The sequence below is a fragment of the Pongo abelii genome, chromosome 4 (genome assembly GCF_028885655.2).
Source record: "Pongo abelii isolate AG06213 chromosome 4, NHGRI_mPonAbe1-v2.0_pri, whole genome shotgun sequence".
In the NCBI taxonomy this organism is placed as follows: domain Eukaryota; kingdom Metazoa; phylum Chordata; class Mammalia; order Primates; family Hominidae; genus Pongo; species Pongo abelii.
Genome location: NC_071989.2, coordinates 75948109 through 75967558, shown reverse-complemented (window position 1 = coordinate 75967558; position 19450 = coordinate 75948109). Strand labels below are relative to the sequence as shown.

The following is a 19450-nucleotide window of genomic DNA, read 5'->3' as shown; positions in this document are numbered from 1 at the left end:
ATGATGATAGTAGGTAACACATGTTAAAGTGCCCAGCACAAAACTGAACACAGAATTTGTGCTCAGTGATAGTTCAGGTCCCCCTCCAGGATGCTTTTACCCATTCTGGGTTGAATCCACAAGCAGGATTCAGTGCCAATGCTGCCAACCAGGAAGGCTATTACCCTTACCTTCCCCCATCACACCACCCACTGCTATGTGTGGGTGCACATGTACAGAGTGCCATTTATTTCTGTATGCAGTATGTTCTACTACACTGTAACTTCTGTATCTCATCTGTTTTTGTAGCCCCACGTCACACCTAGCACAATATCCTGCATGTGAAACACACTAGTCTTTACAGAACCAGATATTTAAGTCTGTGTGTATTGATTTTCCATCTGTCTCTCATTTATATTTCTCCCAAGGATCATATTTTTCATTATTATTTAGTTACACACTGCCTAGAATATTTAAGTTTGGCTCAAGTGTTTGTTTTATAATGATAACAATAATGAAGAAACCTCAGAGGCCTTAAACTTGATATGGAGGAGACTGTGTCACTTCTTATAACTTTGATTTTCTCTTCTAAAAACCATCTCAAAAAGAGTCTACCATCTTCACATATAATGTCTATTTTCAAGGTAAGCTAATTAACCTCAATACCCCAGAGGACAACTTATATTTGGTATCTTACTTCTTGGAGAAATTATGAATGCTACTCAATGATGCTCTTTTGCTCACCAAAATGCTTTGATGGATGCACTCAAATGTCACTGGCAACCCTGAGACACAAAACATTTCTGACAACCATCCGACATCTAAACAGTTATGACAGAGGCTAAGGAGTTGGGGACCAGTAGTTTTACAAGAGAAACAAAAAGAACAAAAGCCGCCATAGAGGTGACGAAATAAACTCCATATCACAACCTATGCAAAAACTTCCAGACAAGTCTAAATTTCCTAACACATTCTCTATTTTTACAAGGAAACTCTTACATACAGTCTAATTCACATAATCATGTATTTCATAATCATGTAATCACATCTATTTCTTTGGAACACTTTCTAGTTCCATGCTAGGTCTATTCCAATAGATTTCAAATTCTTTCTCAACAATATCTATGTATGCTACCTGAAAAATGTAGTATTTTTGTCTTAAGAAATGCTTGTCAATATTGATCAATGAATAAGCAAGAAACCTAGAGCACAATCATAAAATATTTCCTCAAAAATACTACAGAGTACATCTCCCCCAGTGCCTCCAAATGGCCATTTGTTAAAGGTCCCTACTTCTGAAATGAGAGATCTCAATTAGGAACTGTGTAACCTGCTCTCCCTCCTCCCTTATGAGGAAAGTTAATGCCCATTCTGCCTAGTTTCAAAGCAAAATAACCATTTCTAAGAACCACTGTTATCCAACCCTGCACACTGAATTAAATCCTAACAAACCGCCAATTGCTTCACAAAACAATGCCCTTGTTCTTAAGATGAGAAAAGTTGAAGCCAAGATTAGCATCATGACTGCCTCAGCAGTGCTTGAAAATTAATGGTAGGTGTAGGGCTGGAATTCATCCTTTCCATTTCTGGTCTACCATTTAGCCACTGACAACTTCTGAAAGCTCAGATGACATTAAGTAGCCCTGAACTCCAGGGTCAATGGCTCATGTTTTAAAGTAACAGTTTTGCCAGCTACTTAGCATTCCCTTCTAGCAAATTCAGCCATGCTTATGGGGAAATCAGTGGGCTGAGTTGGGGAAAGGTAGTCTTTTGATTGCTCCAATCACCCTCCAAATGGCCATCTCTCAAGCTTGAAAGCCAGGTCATTTTCTTCTAGCCATTTCATTAAATGCATTAAATCTCCCATTATTTGATCCATAAAGAGCACTGTGACTACTGAAGGCATTGTAACAGGGCATATGCACATAGACTTTTAGACATCAAAGAGTACAGTATATCATATATCAGAGCTGCCTGACTCCCATGTAACTAAGCAGCTACAGGGGGAAAACACACACATACACATACACACACATACACACACATGCAGGAAAAGGATATTGAACGAATGTCTATGTATAATGCCTCTAAACACTTGCCATTCATACCATGCCTGTACCTATGAGACTATATGTCTGATAACACCTAGGCACATAACCATTCCAGTACTTATTGATAAGATGGCCAGATTTAGCAAATAAAAATACAGGATGCATACCTATATTTATATTCAAGTAAACTTGAATATGTATGCTAATATAGCACTGGACACTAAAAATATTATTAGTTGCTTATCTGAATTAAAATTTAATTGGATACCCTATATTTTATCTGGCAATCATATTAGAATTAGAAATGCACAAGGCTTTGCTTTAAGGATACAAGGAAAAAGTCCTCAAGAAATTTATAAACTAGCAAATGGAATGATAGGTACACAAATAATAAAAATTAAAAGTAATCTCTGTTAAGAAAAGAACAACATTAAGATGGTACCAAAGGAGAGAGAGGTGGAAGAGTCAGCAAAAGTAACATGAAGGTGTTTGGAATGGAATCTGAATGTAGAAAAAGGCCTTAAAGATTACATGCTTCATTATCAGTTTATACACCTAAGAGGGCAGGGGCACAACAACACTCATAGCCACAGGTATGTGCATGATATATTATTCCCCCCTTTGTTTAGTGTTATTTACATATACACCACTGCAGCCAAAAGCTAGCAAAATGGAGCAAAACCAAAATAAAATACTTTGCACTGAGATTCCTGGCAACCAAGACAAAAACAGAAACAGTGGGTTTACCCAGCTCTCATTATTTAACAAAAGAATAATTCAAATTTATCAGACCAATCCAAACCCTTTTTCCTTGATCTGAGTACAGATAAACTTGTTTCAGAAGTTTTAATAAAAGGTCAATGACATACATAATTGTTAACTGTCCTTCAGAGTAATTAAGGGCAAAAATACAGGCCATCCTACATTACTGGAACTAAATAAAAACCAAGGGTGCAATGCAGTGTGTGCATGCATACATGTAAACACATAAATGTCCATGTATGTTACTTACATACGTGCCTCTTTACACAGACTGGGAAGCTGGGAGCTGCACAACCTTATGCAAAATCCTTCTTAAAGCTGAATTGGGTGCAGCATTAATAATTTACAGCAGTCACAGTTTGTCTTAGTTTGTGCCACTACAACAAAATAACAGAGACTGGGTAATTTATAAAGAACAGAAATTTATTTCTCACAGCTGTGGAGGCTGGAAGTTCAAGATCAAGGTACTGGCATGTGGTCTGGTGAGGGCCTTCTTGCATCCTCGCATGGCAGAAGGAGAATGAATGGCAACCTCACCAAAAGCTGCTGTGTAAAAGAAACCTCTTTTAAGAGGGTCTTAGTCCCATTCATGAGGGAGCAGCCCTAGTATAGCCTAATAATCTCTTAAAGGCCCTACTTCTAAATACTATCAAACTGACAACACCTGAATTTTAGAGAGGACACAAACCATGACATGATTCCCCCTATATTCTTACTCAAAGAAGGAAACAGACATTTAAATAATATCATTCTCTCTTTCACAAGTCAGCAATGAGTTAAATGCAAGGAGGGGACTTACCCTCTGCTCTCCCTTCAGGCTTAGGTCTGATTCAGGTGCCTGAGACAATACTGTCAAAGAATAGAGAAATTATCTTGCTAGGCAGACACAAGAAAATAAATTTAGCCCTGATAATGTGTGGTGATTAAGTACTTGAATGATAATGGAACATGACAATGACAAATGCAGGCTACTGCCACCAAAGTCATTAATATATCAGAAACACTAATTTTTATAAATCTTTCAACTTCCTGGTTGGTTGCATTTCTTTACCTAGTCTTTTTCCTGTGGAACTGACATAAAGTCAGCATCATTTTCAGTTTCCAACTGGGAAGCTAAAAAAACTTCTACATTCCCAGTGGCTTTGATTGGCCACCAAAAATGAGCTGTAAGCAAGAGATGAATGGCCTGGGTATGCTCGAGTGACAGGACACCTACCAGCAGCTCTGATAGAGGCAAAGGTGGGCTTCCTTGCATAGCAACAAATAAAGCATGTGTGTGTGCACAGGGGTTCAAGGGAGGGTACGGGAACTAGAAAATGAAGAAAACCCATTTTCTACAAGGACTTTCCCTCCCTCACCATGGTAGCTAAAATTATTTACTACTCAACTCAAAGGGACCTTGAGAGTATAGGATCCAGTCCACTCACTTTACAGATGAAGAAACTAAGACCCAGCAACGAAGGCTACTTAGAAGTTGACTTGGGACTAGAATCTGGGCCTCAGATCTCCAGTTCACGTCCTTCCATTTACACCCTGAAACAGCAGTAAAAGATGGCAAGATGCTGTCTCCACCCAGGCAAGTCACTTGCTTTCTTTAAATTCTGTTCCATTTAATTCAGTGATCCCATTCTCTCTCTGATCTACATCTCCCCACTCTCTACTGTATTGTACCCTGTTACTCTCTGCCTCTGTTGTCCAGGGGATTCATGTATAGTGCAATTTACCAATTCCAGTACACGAGCAGTTAGCACCTCATTAGCACTGCAGTTTGACTGTATGAAATAAGATGTCACTGGCCGTTTATACTTTGGAACCCAGTAGCGTATGTCAAGCCACATAGCCTTTCCCCATGTTTCCTATAAGAGGGTAAAATCTTAAAAAAACATAAATTGAAACATGAAGAAGGGGAAAAAGAAAAGTGTAAAATAGAAACTGAAACATCACCAGAAGAGCCAGTTACCTACGGCCAACTCTGTAAATGGGTTCCAGTGTTGTGTGAAATGGCACCACCCACCATCTTCTTACCTTTCCCAACCTTATCTCCTCCTCCCCAGTACCTCAAGGACGTGAAGTGTGAGATTTCCTAGTTCATACTAATTTTCTAGTATTTCAATAAATCTTTCACGCTGTTAATTGTAATATAATCAAGTCATTGTTTGTGGCTTCCTCATCTCTACTAAAGACTCACAGAGGAGCTAAAGCCACTTCATCTCTGAGGGGCTACACATATAAGGAACTGAGAAGATGAGCACGGATCAGTGTGCTTTTCAGAACCTAAAAGAGCACAATGCATGAAGGATAGGAAAGCCATACCCACCCATGCCTGGGCCACAGTCTATCCTGTCAGAAGAAAAGAGAGTTTCAGGGAAGTACTAAAAAGGCAAAACTAAAAAGCAGTGAAAAGAAAAAGGAATATGATTACGCCTCATCCAAAAAGCTCAACACCTTGATAACAGGTTAAAAAAAAAAAAAGCCCTAGAACCAGTTTCTTATTCTAAAGGGAATTTTAAGAACAAAGCAACTTAGATTTTTAATATATGGATTCAATAAATTAATCTTGTTTCCTCAGGAAGGACCAAAGCCCATTATTTGTAGAATCACGCTAGAACCTAAGAAATGAGCAGGGGAGTTGGGGGAGGAAGCCTTCTGTTCACGGAACCTGTACTCTATACATTTTTGGTTTAAGTTTCTTCATTAGCCTAATTGGCATACAGAGCCTCCTGATAGAAATATATTTATACACAGGCCAGGCACGGTGGCTCATGCCTGTAATCCCAGCACTTTGGGAGGCCGAGGCGGGAGGATCACAAGGTCAGGAGATCAAGACCATCCTAGCTAACACAGTGAAACCCTGTCTCTACCAAAAATACAAAAAAACTAGCTGGGCGTGGTGGCAGGTGCCTGCAGTCCCAGCTACGCAGGAGGCTGAGGCAGGAGAATGGTGTGAACCTGGGAGGCGGAGCTTGCAGTGAGCCGAGATTGCACCACTGCATTCCAGCCTGGGCGACAGAGCAAGACTCTGTCTCAAAAAAAAAAAAAAAAAAAAAAGGAAAAAAAAAAGACAAGAAAGAAATATATTTACACACATACAACTTTTAAAACCATGCCAGAAAAAACTTTAAATGACTACCAGACATCCTCCTCTCTGGTGTATGTTGAAGAATTCCAGTTACTGGGTTTGGTTTGCCACATTTAACACAGTGAGCCAAAGGTCCAGATAGCCAACGTATTTTGCAGCTGATAATGGTTTAGCTGTATCTGAGTATTTTCCTGCCCCAGTCATCTTGAAATTCTATGTCAACGGTGATTGAAAGCCTATGTTACCTTTTGCTCTGCAAAGGGGGCTTCAAGCATCTTAAGAGAAACTGGGCCTCCTATGGAAAACATTAACTAACACTCAGGTCCAAGTGTTAAGTTTTTCAAACTATCAGGTACAGAACTGTAAAACTGATTTCTTGAAGTGCCCAATTTGCTAATGAAGCATGGCTCCCAACACTATCCAGGGCTCAGGTACACATCAAAGCAAAGAGCCCAGTCTCTCTCCTGCCCCGGGTATAAGAGAAATGACTGATTCTTAAAGTCTTCATTCAGCCTCTTTCCTTAATTTTCCCCTCATGCCTGTCTTGTCACTGGTGCAAAATGCCTGAAGGAGAGATTTGGGCTTCCAAAAGGCTGCAGCCTGGCTCTGAACAAGGTGGTGGCCACTTGGCAGTTTCTAAGTGGCAGGTGACCTGGGTCTGGGAACCACCACGTGAGCCTGTTAGAGGGGCAATGACTCATCGGTAGACTCATCGGTAGACCATCTGCATGGGAGATGAGCTCCGGCAGAAGGCTCCCTGACAGGGAGCCACTGGGAGGCAGCATCTGCCAAAGGAACTCGCTGACAGCTGCACCTCCCATTAAGTCTAGGTCTCATGAGACCTGCCTACTCCTGACAAGGAGGAATTGCAACACTTACAAAAATACATCAAAATAGTCACACCTTCTATTTAGAACACCTAGATAGCAAACAAAATATCCAGGATACAAACTGTCATAGGAGCAGTAAAGACAATAAATGGTTTTAAAGCTTCTTAAAATCATGCATTGTCACCGGGAGGAAGATGCTAACAGAATTGCCTGTTTATTGCCTGGTGACTCAGAAAAATATGTAGAGAGATTCTTCAGCTTCATAAGCTATTACTGATGAACTACACAATTTTTTAAGTTCTAAAACAACACTAGACTGACTCAAAAGAATTCTTGTCCTTAGTTATGTGCCTTCAGCATAGCCATTTTATATGTATTAAGAACTAGTAAAACAAATACCAGCAGGATGTTTTTAAGTCAGTAAAACTTTATGTGTAAATTCTATGTAGATCTGGGCTTTTTCTTCTGGTTGGCGAAGAGCCAACAACCCAAATTGGAAGTATCACAAGAGAGCACCATCATGAGAACTGTAAAGATCTTTGCCCTTTAAAAATTTCAAACGGTGCCAAATTTCAAAACATAGTCATGTACCGCATAATAATGTCTTGGTCAACAATGGACTACACATAGGAGGGCGGTCCTGTAACAGTATAATATTGTATTTTTACTGGACCTTTTCTATGTTAGGTATGTCAGATACATAAATACTTATGTTACATTTTGTTATACATTGTGTTACAGTTGCCTACGGTATGTGGTACAGTAACATGCTGTAAAGGTGTGTAGCCCAGGAGCAATAGGTTACAGTAGGCTAAACCAGGTAGGTTTGTGTAAGTCTATGATGTTTGCATTAGGAAATCACATTCTCTAAATGTATCTCTGCCATTAAGTGATGCATGACTATATTAACATTTCAGTCATCCTTCAGGGGCTGGTTAAGTCAAACTCAGTCCACGCGCTGCTCACTCCCCAGCCCCACCATGCACCCAAGTCCCAGCTTCTAGTCCTCTTTCCAAATTCCCACTGGCTTTGGCTCGAGCCAAAAGCCACACCATGGGCACTAACTGCCTCTCATTCCTGTACAGCTCAGGTCCACCCTCTTCACCACTCTTATGAATGACCCTTGACCAGGCCTCTGTTTTCTGGAACCAGTATACCCAGTACATAAATTTCCCTGGTGCTTTAACCTTTTGCACAAACATGTAGACCAGCTTCACTTTCAATTCATGATCTCAGACTTTAAATGGGCTGTCAATGCTTTCAAGAAATCCTACTACATTTATAGCTTCCCTTCTTACTCTTCAAGACTATGTCATATCTCCTCTTCTCAATTCCCATATAACCCTCCCAACTGAACCCCTTCCCCCCCATGGTCTCTCACAATGCACTGAGAAAAATGAAGCCATTAAATCCAATAACTCTCTGCTTTGTTTTTTAAAGCAAATGTATTAAGATTACTGATATAATTTTTAAAATTATCTCGTTTTGATATAATTATAGATATACATGCAGTTACAAGAAATAATACAGAACTCTTTACCCAGTTTCCCCAACGGTAACATCTTGAAAAACCTTAGTACAATATCACAACCCAAGAACGGACATTGACGCTGTCAAGATAAAGAACATTTCCATCATCACAAGGATCCCTCATGTTGCCCTTTTATAGCCATACCTACTTCCCTCCTACCTCATCCCCTCCTTAATCCCTGCCAACCACGAATCAGTCCTCCAGTTCTATAATTTTATCATTGTAAGAATGTTATATATTAGTGGAATTATACAGCATAACCTCTTTGGACTGACTTTTTCACTTAACATAATTTTCTGGACATTCATCCAGATTGCTGTATGTATCAACAGTTGTTCCTTTTTACTGCGAAGTAGTATTCCATGGTATAGGTGCACTTGAACTACCTGCTTTGGCATCTATTTTCTCCTCCTTCCTCCTGTGACAATGCAGGAAGTGCCCCTCCTCCTATAAAAGGTCAGCCCTTTTACATGTGCTCTGGATACCCAGCCCTGTTCCTTCAAACACCTTCTTCAGCTGTTGTCTCTCTCACCCAAACCATCTTCAGTGCTTTATAAACAAGTTCTCATGACTCCCACATTAAGATGGATCTCACTGACCCTTCATACCCTTCCAGCTCATACTTTATATTTCTAGTCCCTTTCATCGCACATTTTCTTCTCAGAAGAGTTATCTGTACCTCTGTTTATCCAGATGTAAGCCATCTCTGTTTCCTTAATGACCATTTTGTCTTATCCCATCCCACTCTCGCTTCTGTCTGCACTTCCCTACTTGTGATGGTTGATACTGGGTGTCAACTTGATTGAAGGATGTAAAGTGTGGATCCTGGATGTGTCTGTGAGGGTGTTGCCAAAGGAGATTAACATTTGAGTCAGTGGGTTGGGAAAGGCAGACCCACCCTTAATCTGGGTGGATACTATCTAATTAGCTGCTAGCGTGGCTAGAATATAGGCAGGCAGAAAAATATTAAAAGACAAGACTGGCCTAGCTTCCCAGCCTACATCTTTCTCTCGTGCTGGATGCTTCCTGCCCTGGAGCCCTCAAACATCAGACTCTAAGTTCTCCAGTTCTGGGACTCGGACTGGCTCTCCTTGCTCCTCAGCTTGCAGATGGCCTATTGTGGGACCTGGTGATCATGCGAGTTAATACTTAATAAACTCCCCTTTATATATATATGTCCTATTAGTTCTGTCCCTCTAGAGAACCCTAATATTCTCTCCAGGTCCAAGACTACTCAGTGACTACATTGTCCCATCCAATGAGACTTTCCTGTCCTCATCTTACTCTCTCACATGCAGCCAATATACGGTTTGCCATCATTTCCTCCTCTGAAGATGCTTCTCTCCTTCTGTGATTCCACAGTCCTACTTGACATGCCTATTTAGCATGTGTCTTCGGGCATTTCAAACATACTCAAAAAGGAATTCATCACATCCTGCATCTTTGTTAAAATCTGTTTCTCTCCTAGTCTTTCCTGACTTAGTAAGTGCCCTGCTCCCCCTATCTCTTATCTAGCTGAATGCTGAGGCAAGGCCAGCAGGGACCATATTTCCCTAGCACCCCTCCAACACACACACACACACGCACTTTACATTCATCTGTGACCATGTGATTAGATCTTTCTAAAAGAATAGGAACGGAAATTAGCATGTCTCTTCCAGGCTGGGACTTTTAAGAAGTCAAAAGGGTTTCTCCTCTCTCTTTCCACTTCTGCCAACTGGAAACAAGGTACCTCAAAGCTATTAAGAAGAGCAAAACCAGAAGATGGAATGTGGGTCCCTGAGTCACCACGGGAAAAGAGTTGCCTATGAACCCAAACATTTACTTTGAACTACTACATGAGCAAGAAATAAACTACTATTGTGTTAATCCATTGATATTTTCTGGTTTGCTTGTCATAGCATGTAGCATTATCTTAACACACACCATTTTTATACAGGCATTCTTTTGATGGTGCTACAAAACAAACTGAAGAAATCTAGAGTGTATAGGAAAGTTTAAGTTGTATTTAAGTGTGATATTTAAGTGTGATATTTAAGTGTGATATTTAGTAAATACCAAAGCTACCCATAAAACAGCCATACTTTATATAAATTATCTTTAATCTGAATTATTTCAGGCTTGCCCACTAAGCTAAGGAGGCCTTTAGGATGAGAAACCCACTGGGTACTACACAGTAATTAAAAGCCATAGCTTCCAGGTTAATTTTAAAGGAAAGAATGTTTTCTGGGATTGTGTTGTTCCTTTCTCTCTTCAAGTAAAAAAAAAAAAAAACCACTAAAAAATGCCTTTTTAAAAATTTTCAGACGTCATTCCAGATTGATTTCCATAGTCCAAAAAAGAAAACCCTCTCAACTTTCTTCTCAAGATAGAACGTCATGATGCTAACAGCTTTAAAATTCTAGTTTATATTGTCTGCAAAGCTGATTTCTTATTATTATGTGCATGTTATACACGTATATAGATTTTTGTCTTTCTTTTACATTCCAACCAACCCAAACATTTGGGGGAAAAAAAAAAACACAACTCTCTTCGTGGAGAAAAGCAGCACTCATTCTCTGGCTGTTAAGGCTGCAACAAACATCACAGCTGTAGAATGCAGGACAAGGATTTGGGGCATGCATTTGCATATCAAGAAGCCAGGATTCAAGATCCCAAGATTCTGTCCTTCATTCTGCAGCTTCCTCACTGTGAGCTGTGAGGCATATTACCAACAATATCCATGCCCAGACTTAAGGGTCTGTATAATGATAAGAATAATGCTCCACTTCCTCATCAGGGGGCTCCAAAGTTCAGTCAATGTTTACATGAGGCTTCTAGTGCTTATTTAGCAAGCTGCGGACCTTCAAGACAGGAAACACATCAGCCTCTAAAATAAAAATCCAGGCAGTAATGTGCATAGTGAGCTCCGGGTCTATTGTTTAAATGCCAGCCCTGCAAAAAAGGCACTGGTTATTTTCTCGTCTTTAATCTAATGCCCTTAGTGATTCAAAAGTTTAGCTAGGGAGGAAAATGTGAACGTTTCAATCATGAGTATCTATGCACAGTGAAATTATGGGGTTTTGGGCTTTTTCATTATAGTGTTCTGTATTTTCTTTGAAACTTATTAACTTTGAAACTTAAAAATACTTAAATAAAATATTTTATTGTAAAAGTTTTTTTTTAAGAAGCTAACTAGGATAGACTGAATTATCAGTTCCAATTCTTTACTCCCCTGGAGTAACATTACAGTCAGCTGTCACATCCAGATTCAACGAACTGTGGATCAAAAATATTTGGAAAAAACATAAATATTGATACGATAAAAATAATACAAATGTTAAAATACAGTACAGCAACTATTTATAGAATATTAATATTTACATTGTATTAGGTGATATAAATCACCTAGAGATGATTTAAAGCTTACAGGAGGATATGCATAGGTTACATGCAGATACTACACCATTTTGTATCAGTGACTTGAGCAACTATGAACTTCAGTATCCTGGAACCTGGAATCTGTGGCTACTGAGGGACAACTGTATATACAGTCATGCATTGCTTAGCAAAAAGGATACATTCTGAGAAATGCTTCCTTAGGCAATTCTGTCATTGTGCAAACATCATAGGGTGTACTTATACAAACTTAGATGGTGTAGCCTACTATGCAACCAAACTACAGGGTATATGGCCTATTACTCCTAGGCTACAAATGTGTATAGCATGCAACTGCACCTAATACTGTAGGCAACTGCAACACAATGATCAGTATGTGCATATCTAAACATAGAAAAGCTGCCTTAAAATATAAAATAAAAGATAAAAAGTGGTACACTTGTATAGGACACTTGCCATGAATAGAGTTTGCAGGAATAGAAGTTGCTACGGGTGAGTCAGTGAGTGGTGAGTGAATGTGAAGACCAGGACATCACTGTAGACTTTAGAAACAATGTACACTTAGGCTACACTGATTTAAAAAATATTTTTCTTTCTTTAATAAATTAACCTTATCCTACTGTAACTTTTACTTTGTAAACCTCTTAATTTTAAACTTTGACTTTTGTAATAACACTTAGCTTAAAATACAAACACATTGCAGAGCTGTACAAAAACATTTTCTTCTTTATATCCTTATTCTATAAGCTTTTTTTTTCTATTTTTTTCTTTTACTTTTTAAACTTTTTTGTTTAAAAACTAAGACACAAACACATTAGCCTAGGCCTACACTGAGTCAGGATAATCTAGACATTACCATATAATAGGAGCTTTTCGGTTCCATTATAATCTTATGGGACCACTGTCACATATACGGCCCATCACTGACCAAAATGACTTTATGTGGCACATGACTGTACATGCATCCTGGACAAGGTATCAAGGTGAAGTGTGCTTCTACCCCTTGACTCTGCGCTTGACCATGCCGTTTGCTTTAGCCAATATAAAATTAGCAGATACGACACTAGCAGAACCTTGAAATGTGCCTGTACAGGAGAACTTGCCCTCTCATGCTCCTGTCTTTAATAAGGAGATGATGCCTTTGGTAGCTGCTGGTCTAAAGAAGGTAGACACATAGAGCAAATCTGGACTCAAACTGCATCCTGGAACCAAGCCCAGTAGGGCCCAGAGTGACCTACAGCCAAACCCCAACTGACCTATAGCCATCTGAACAAGAAAAAAATACTTCTTGTTGTCTACCATTGAGATGTTTGCAGTTATGCAACATTACTGTTGCTGACTGATATACCACCAAATACCACAGAAAAACTCGGGTTCAAAAACTATCCCATGGATTAAGCTGCAGGGTATAAAAAAGACCATAGCATCCTTCACTTGCCCATTTTTAAAGGGAGGCTACTCAACCATCACTCCAGTTTGAGAAAATTCCTTAGCAGAAAGTAATTGTTTTCCTCCTCCTCATTAAAGACAGATGCTGTTCATCTTACAGTGGGGTTACATCTAGATAAACCCATCAGAAGTAAAAAATATCTTAAGTCAATAATGCATTCCATACCCCACTAAACTCATCATAAAGTTGAAAAGTCAAAAGCCAAACCATAGTAAGTGGGGGACCGTCTGTATACAATTATTTAATTACAAATACAGTAAGTCTTAGGAAGTATGAGACACTATGAGACCATTTAACAATTGGATTTCACATTAATATATTGTGAGTCTCTTTCAATATTAAAACATTTTTTATAATATGACTTTTAATGTTTACAATTGTTTTCCATTTTATGTGCATACCATAATATGTTTAAGTAGTATTCATTTGCCAGCTATGTAGATAATATGAAATTTTAATTATTATAAATGGTACTGCTTTATATATAACTAAGGTTAATTCTCTTGACATACGACTATTTCCTTGTGATGAATTCTGAAAAGTCAAATTTCTGGGTTGACCAATGTATGAATTTTAAGGTTTTAAATATGTAATAATTGCCTAGTTTTACTTTATTTTTACAATTAAACGACTGGGAGCCCTACAGATTGAGCCAGCCACAAATTTGAACTGAGTAAACAATTTTCCCACCTAAGATTCACTCCAGTTAATACTGCTGGAATTAAGAGTTCATTTAAAACCTAGTAGGTACTGACTATGCTAGGAACAGTGTAGCAGTTGTGAGCATGAACTCTGGAGCCACGACGCCTGGGTTCAAATCCTCGCCTTCTGTTGTGAGGACTGTGACCTCAAGGAAGTTACTCAACCTGCCGTGCCTCAGTGTTCTCATGTGTAAAATGAGCTAACAGTGTCTCCCTCATAGACACACAGAGATGTTGTAAGGATTAAATAAGCCAATAAATATAATTCCCTAAACACAGTGCCTGCTACACAGTAAGCTTTTAATATTAGCTATCATTATAAGGGATAAATATACAAATTGATCACAGATCTTCCTTTCAAAAAGCTAAAAGTTTAGTGAACCTTATCAAGGATAATTAGTTGGCAAAACTGTCCAACCATAAACTAAAAATCTGTTTTAAGGAAAGTAGAATGCTGCCAAAGAAAAGATCCTTGGATTAAAACAAAGTAAAACAAAGAGAAGGTGGTCAGTTGTTAAGTAACAGATTAAATCAGGCACGGGCCTCTGATGGAAAAACCAGTATGACTTATTTTAAGTTTAGCAACAGGGTATGTCCCAAGATGAGATCACATGTGATTATTTGGTTACCTAAAACTAGTGGAAAACACATTTTTTAAAGATCAGGGAAGATGCTGTCTTCTCTGTGCTCCAACATCTGACACTAGCCTGACGTGAACACAGTGCCTAACACCAAGTAGCAAACCAGTCGATAAGGGTACCAAACTCATTTCCATGAGCCCATGCCACCCATCAACTCCAAATCCCCCCAAATTCAATTAGTTATGCACATAATACTAACAGCTGCCTGGGCTAGCTGCTTTGTATATATTATTTCATTAAATCTTCAGCTAAACCATACAGAGGAACAATTAAAAATGGGTTTTTTTTCATATTCTAATATAATTTTCAAGGAACTGTCTTCAAAAACAGGCTGATGTTCGATGGATTTTTTTTTTTTAGCTCTTCTAAGGACTATTAAACATTTAAAAAAATTATCTGACCAAAGATTTAGTTACCAAAAATAATTGTGTAGCAAACTACACAATTGTCGAAGGATAGACTTGCTAGAGCTGTTAAAATTATGACACGAGAATCAAGTCCAGCTATTTATTTTCAAAGCTAAAGGCCAAATTTCATGTTTGAGATCATATATCTGATCAACAGCCATACCCTTGCATTATTTTAAAGCTTTATGTAAACTGCTTTAGCAAAAGTGGATAGAACCATTACTGCCCCTCCTATCTATCAAAAATAGGTGAATCAAGGTAAGTAAATTTCCTAAGTGAAATTAATAAATAAGAGGATGAGTCTTTTAACCTTTAAGATTTAACTGTCTTACCTATAAGAGAATAATCTTTGGGATCTCCTACTTTAAAAAGCAAATAGTCTGCATTTATGAAACGAAAGCAAAGAAAAATATCCTAACAAGCATTAGAAGAGCGTCAGTAAACTCAAGGGAAAAGATTTGCCTTAAACTGCCGCAGTTTTTTTGATGAATTTCTCCCCCTTGGCCTGAGGTAGTTTGGCCTTTTGTTCCAGCAGAGTGGCACACTGGGTCAGATGTCCCAGACTCCACTAATCATGTGGCAGCAGCACTTCTGTTCCCAGAAATTTCAGCTTCAAAAAGTCAAAATCCATATCCAAAAAAAAAAAAAAAAAAAAGAGCAATTCAACTTACTTTCCAGGCCATTTTTAAACTGGTAGACAAGACCATCATGTAGAAAGAAAACTCTGTTTGGGGATTTTAAGAAACAAAGTTCTCTGAAAATATTTATATCTAGAGGAAAAAGTACTCTGATGAAATAACAGAAATCCAGCTTTCAGTGGTATATAGTTAATAACGTACAATTTTAAGTGGTGAGTTACCTTTTAAAAGCTAGGCTTTAACTTATCTTAATTTGGCTATTTTGCAGTCAAAAATAATTGTGAGTTTTCTGGATTTGAAAATTTCTCAATTTTAACAATGAAATTTAAAAAGGGGTGAAAGAATTGAACCGATACTTCACAAAATACAAATAATTGTCCAATAAGCACTTGAAAAGGTGTTCTAGATCATCTAGTCACCAAGGAAACATAAATGAAACCCACAATGTGATACATCTATATAACACTGAAAATGGCTAAAATTTTTAAAACTGGCAATACCACAGGTTAGCAAGAACGCATAGCAATTAGATCGTTCATCCATACCTGTCAGGAATGTAAAATGGTACAATTTTAGAAAACCATTTAGCAGTCAGTTTCTTTTCTAATTTTATTTTTATTAACAAAGAATAATTTATACATATTCATGAGGTATTAGTGATGTTTCAATCATATAATGTATAGCGATCAGATCAGGGTAGTTAGCATATCCATCATCTCAAACATTTATCATTTCTTTGTGTTGGGAACATTCAATATCATTCCTCTAGCTATTTGAAATTATATATAATTGTTAACTACAGTTATCCTACAGTAGTATAGAACACTAGAACCTATTCTTATAAAGTTAAACATAAGCTACTAACACACGCAGCAACATGGGTGAATCTTAAAAACATCACATTGAGCAAAAGAATCCAGACACAAAGGAGTAGACACTCTGCTTCCATTAATGTAAACCCCTTGATAAGGTACATCTAATCTATAATGACAGAGCAGATCTATGGCTGCCTAGGGCCAAGGATTTGGAGTTGAGGGTGGCAGTAGAGGGTGGGTTTGACTAGGAAGAGCATAGGAAACATTTTATATCCTGATCACGGCAGTAGTTAAACTGAGGTATAAATTTGCAAAAATCCATCCAAATGTAAACTTAAAATTGGGGATATTGGCCAGGCGCGGTGGCTCACACCTGTAATCCCAGCACTTTGGGAGGCTGAGGGAGGCAGATCACGAGGTCAAGAGATCACGACCATCTTGGCCAACATGGTGAAACCCCGTCTCTACTAAAAATACAAAAATTAGCTGGGCATGGTGGTATGTGCCTGTAATCCCAGCTCCTCAGGAGGCTGAGGCAGGAGAATTGCTTGAACCTGGGAGGCGGAGGTTGCAGTGAGCCGAGATCATGCCACACCCACTGCACTCCAGCCTAGCAACGGAGCGAGACTCTGTCTCAATAAATAAATAAATAAATAAACTGGGGATATTGTCACTGCATGTAAATTATGTTTCAGCAAAGTTTATTAATAAAATTTTCAATTTAACTGCTTTCTGGATTGGATAAGATTTTTATGAAATGGTCTGCAGAGGCAGGCCCATTCTTAAGCAAGCTGATTACATGTGGAACTCTGGGGCCATGCAGGACCTTGTAAAGAAATTCAATTCCTTCTCTCATCCAAACCACCGCCGACTCACCAGTCAGGGCTCCTCCCAGGCTCCCTCGCCTTAGCTGTCTTCCATCCTCACTCAGCTGTCTTTTATACTTCAGTGATTTTCCAGGGCCAGAAGCCACATCTGGGTTGCTGCATTTCCGAAACGGCATGGGTGGAGGGGATAATATGTGGTCAAGCTGCAGAAAGAGGAAGAATGGCATCACTGGCTAGGGCATCAACACAGCCTAGAATGAAAGACCAATCATTCACACTTTTTCTTCCTTTCTTTTCCTTCTCAAACTCCATTCTCCCAACACCGTGTTCAATTTTGCTACGTTAGAGAATTTAGAATTTCACTGTCACATCTTCCATCCGAAAGAGAGTCTGGCTTGCTGCAAAATCTCGACAGCAGTGATTTTTAAACTGTGGGTCACAGCACATTAGTGGGTCATGGAATCAAATTTGGTAGATTGTGACTGGTATTTTTTAATGCAATAGAATAGAAATTATCACAGTCCAATGAAGAAAGGGAAAGTATTGTTTTCATGAAATGTTTTATTCAGTTATACATGTATGTGTGTGTATCCTAGGTCACTATATAAAACATGTCTTTCTGTACATGGTCTCCCCCAATGTCACTCTATAGAGAAGCAATAGATCACTCTCTTTAGTTGGTTACAAAAGAAAATTCACATATTGCTCACAAATATATGTTGTACAGGAGAGAAATTTCTAAGCACCCTAGCCCTTAATGGAAATCAATACATCCCTACATCACTTTATAGCTTTTTAAAAGAAAACCTGTCACGAGAATCAGAGAAACCAAAGTCACTTCAAGAGACAGCATTCTACAAAAGAATCCCTTGTGTCACAACACTTATTTCAAGATCTGCCTGTTTTTATAAGAAAGCCTCTCATACTTAATAGAGCCGAACCATCTAAAATGTTTGCCTTCAAGTAAGTACATATGAATATGTGTCTTAGATAGTTGCAAAGGACAAAAATTTTCATGTACACCTACAACCGTCCAGTTAGTTATTAAAGATCCCTCAAAAAAGTACATAAAAAGGTTAACTCTGTAGAAATTTAAAAACAGAAAAGTCAGGTAACATTATTCAAAGCCGGGCATTTTAAGAGTCGCTTCACTGAGATTTGTTTTGTTTTCATGGGGAAAAGAGGTAGTCACCTGGTTATACCTGTCAAATTTTTTCAGGTTAAGATTATCATGGATGTATTTATAAGAAATAGAAATCTGGAGACTAGGTCATCCATTTTGTCTGTCCATGCACTGCATCATATTCAAAGTGATTGCACAGGCCGAGCACAGTGGCTCACATCAATAATCCTAGCATTTTGGGAAGCCAAGGCAGGAGACTCTCTTGAGTCCAGGTCAAGTCTACAGTGAGCCATGATTGCAGCACTGCACTCCAGCATGAGCAACAGAGCAAGACCCCATCTCAAAAAATAAATAAAAAATAATTAAATAAATAGAAATAAACAAAATAAAAACTATCGCACAAAAGGAAATTTGATCCTGTTTATGAGCAGCCCTTCCCAAGTTAGTTGAGATAGAACAGACATCATCAGCTCAGCTACTAAAAGATTCCCCTAAGCATAACTGTATTCATTAGTAAGATCTAACACCTGGATTTCAAGCACTTCTCTGTAAGTACCATCTCACACTCATTGCCGGTCAGTATTTTAGTGAGAGGCCCTTGAAGAACTAGCAGCCCATACACTCCAAGATCAGAGCCAGATCAGTATGAAAAAGGGACTCCAGAGTGCACTTGGGAAAAAGGAAAAAAAAAAAAAACACACCCTTTCAAATGCAGAGCTGAACTTATCACAAGGTATTTGTCGAGGGCTGCTGTTCATTACATCAGTGTCCTATTTCGGAGGGCCTCCGAGGAGAAGTTTCCATATAGCCTCTAGAAAATGCAGAACCAAATCACTGAGTTCATCTGGAGTCAGATCATTAAAGAAGGCAGAGATTATTTTTGCCTCCTTTTTGGCTCCATTTTGTGCTCATACCCCAATTATTTTTTCTGCCAATTTTTAAATTAGAAACTTTTCAGAAAAACATTTGCAACTACAGAAAAGTTACAGGAACAGTAAACACCCATATTCTCAATGGCGAGTTAACCTTTTGCCACACCACTTTTGCTCTCTCTCCTCTTCAACACATGCACCGGGACTGTTGGTTGCAGGCAGTATGATTCTTCACCCCCCACCAAATACTTCAACATGCCTCTTCTAAGAACAAGAATATTCTCTTAAGTTCTCCTATCCTATATTCGATGTAGTCTTATAAGGTGTCTCAAATCTTTTGTGAGCAAGGTAAAGTATAAATACTAG

The 19450-nt window shown here is 38.6% G+C and overlaps 1 protein-coding gene across 9 annotated transcripts in view; it reads right to left on the bottom strand.

The window, feature by feature from the left end:
- Window positions 1-19450, bottom strand: part of MAST4 (microtubule associated serine/threonine kinase family member 4) — a 569328-nt gene that overhangs the window by 392380 nt on the left and 157498 nt on the right. For all 9 annotated transcript variants that reach the window (XM_024247058.3, XM_024247059.3, XM_054556424.2 and 6 more), the window contains exon 2: window positions 17139-17292. In XM_024247058.3, the coding sequence (XP_024102826.3) occupies window positions 17139-17292 (154 nt within the window). The remainder of the gene's footprint in view (window positions 1-17138; window positions 17293-19450) is intronic.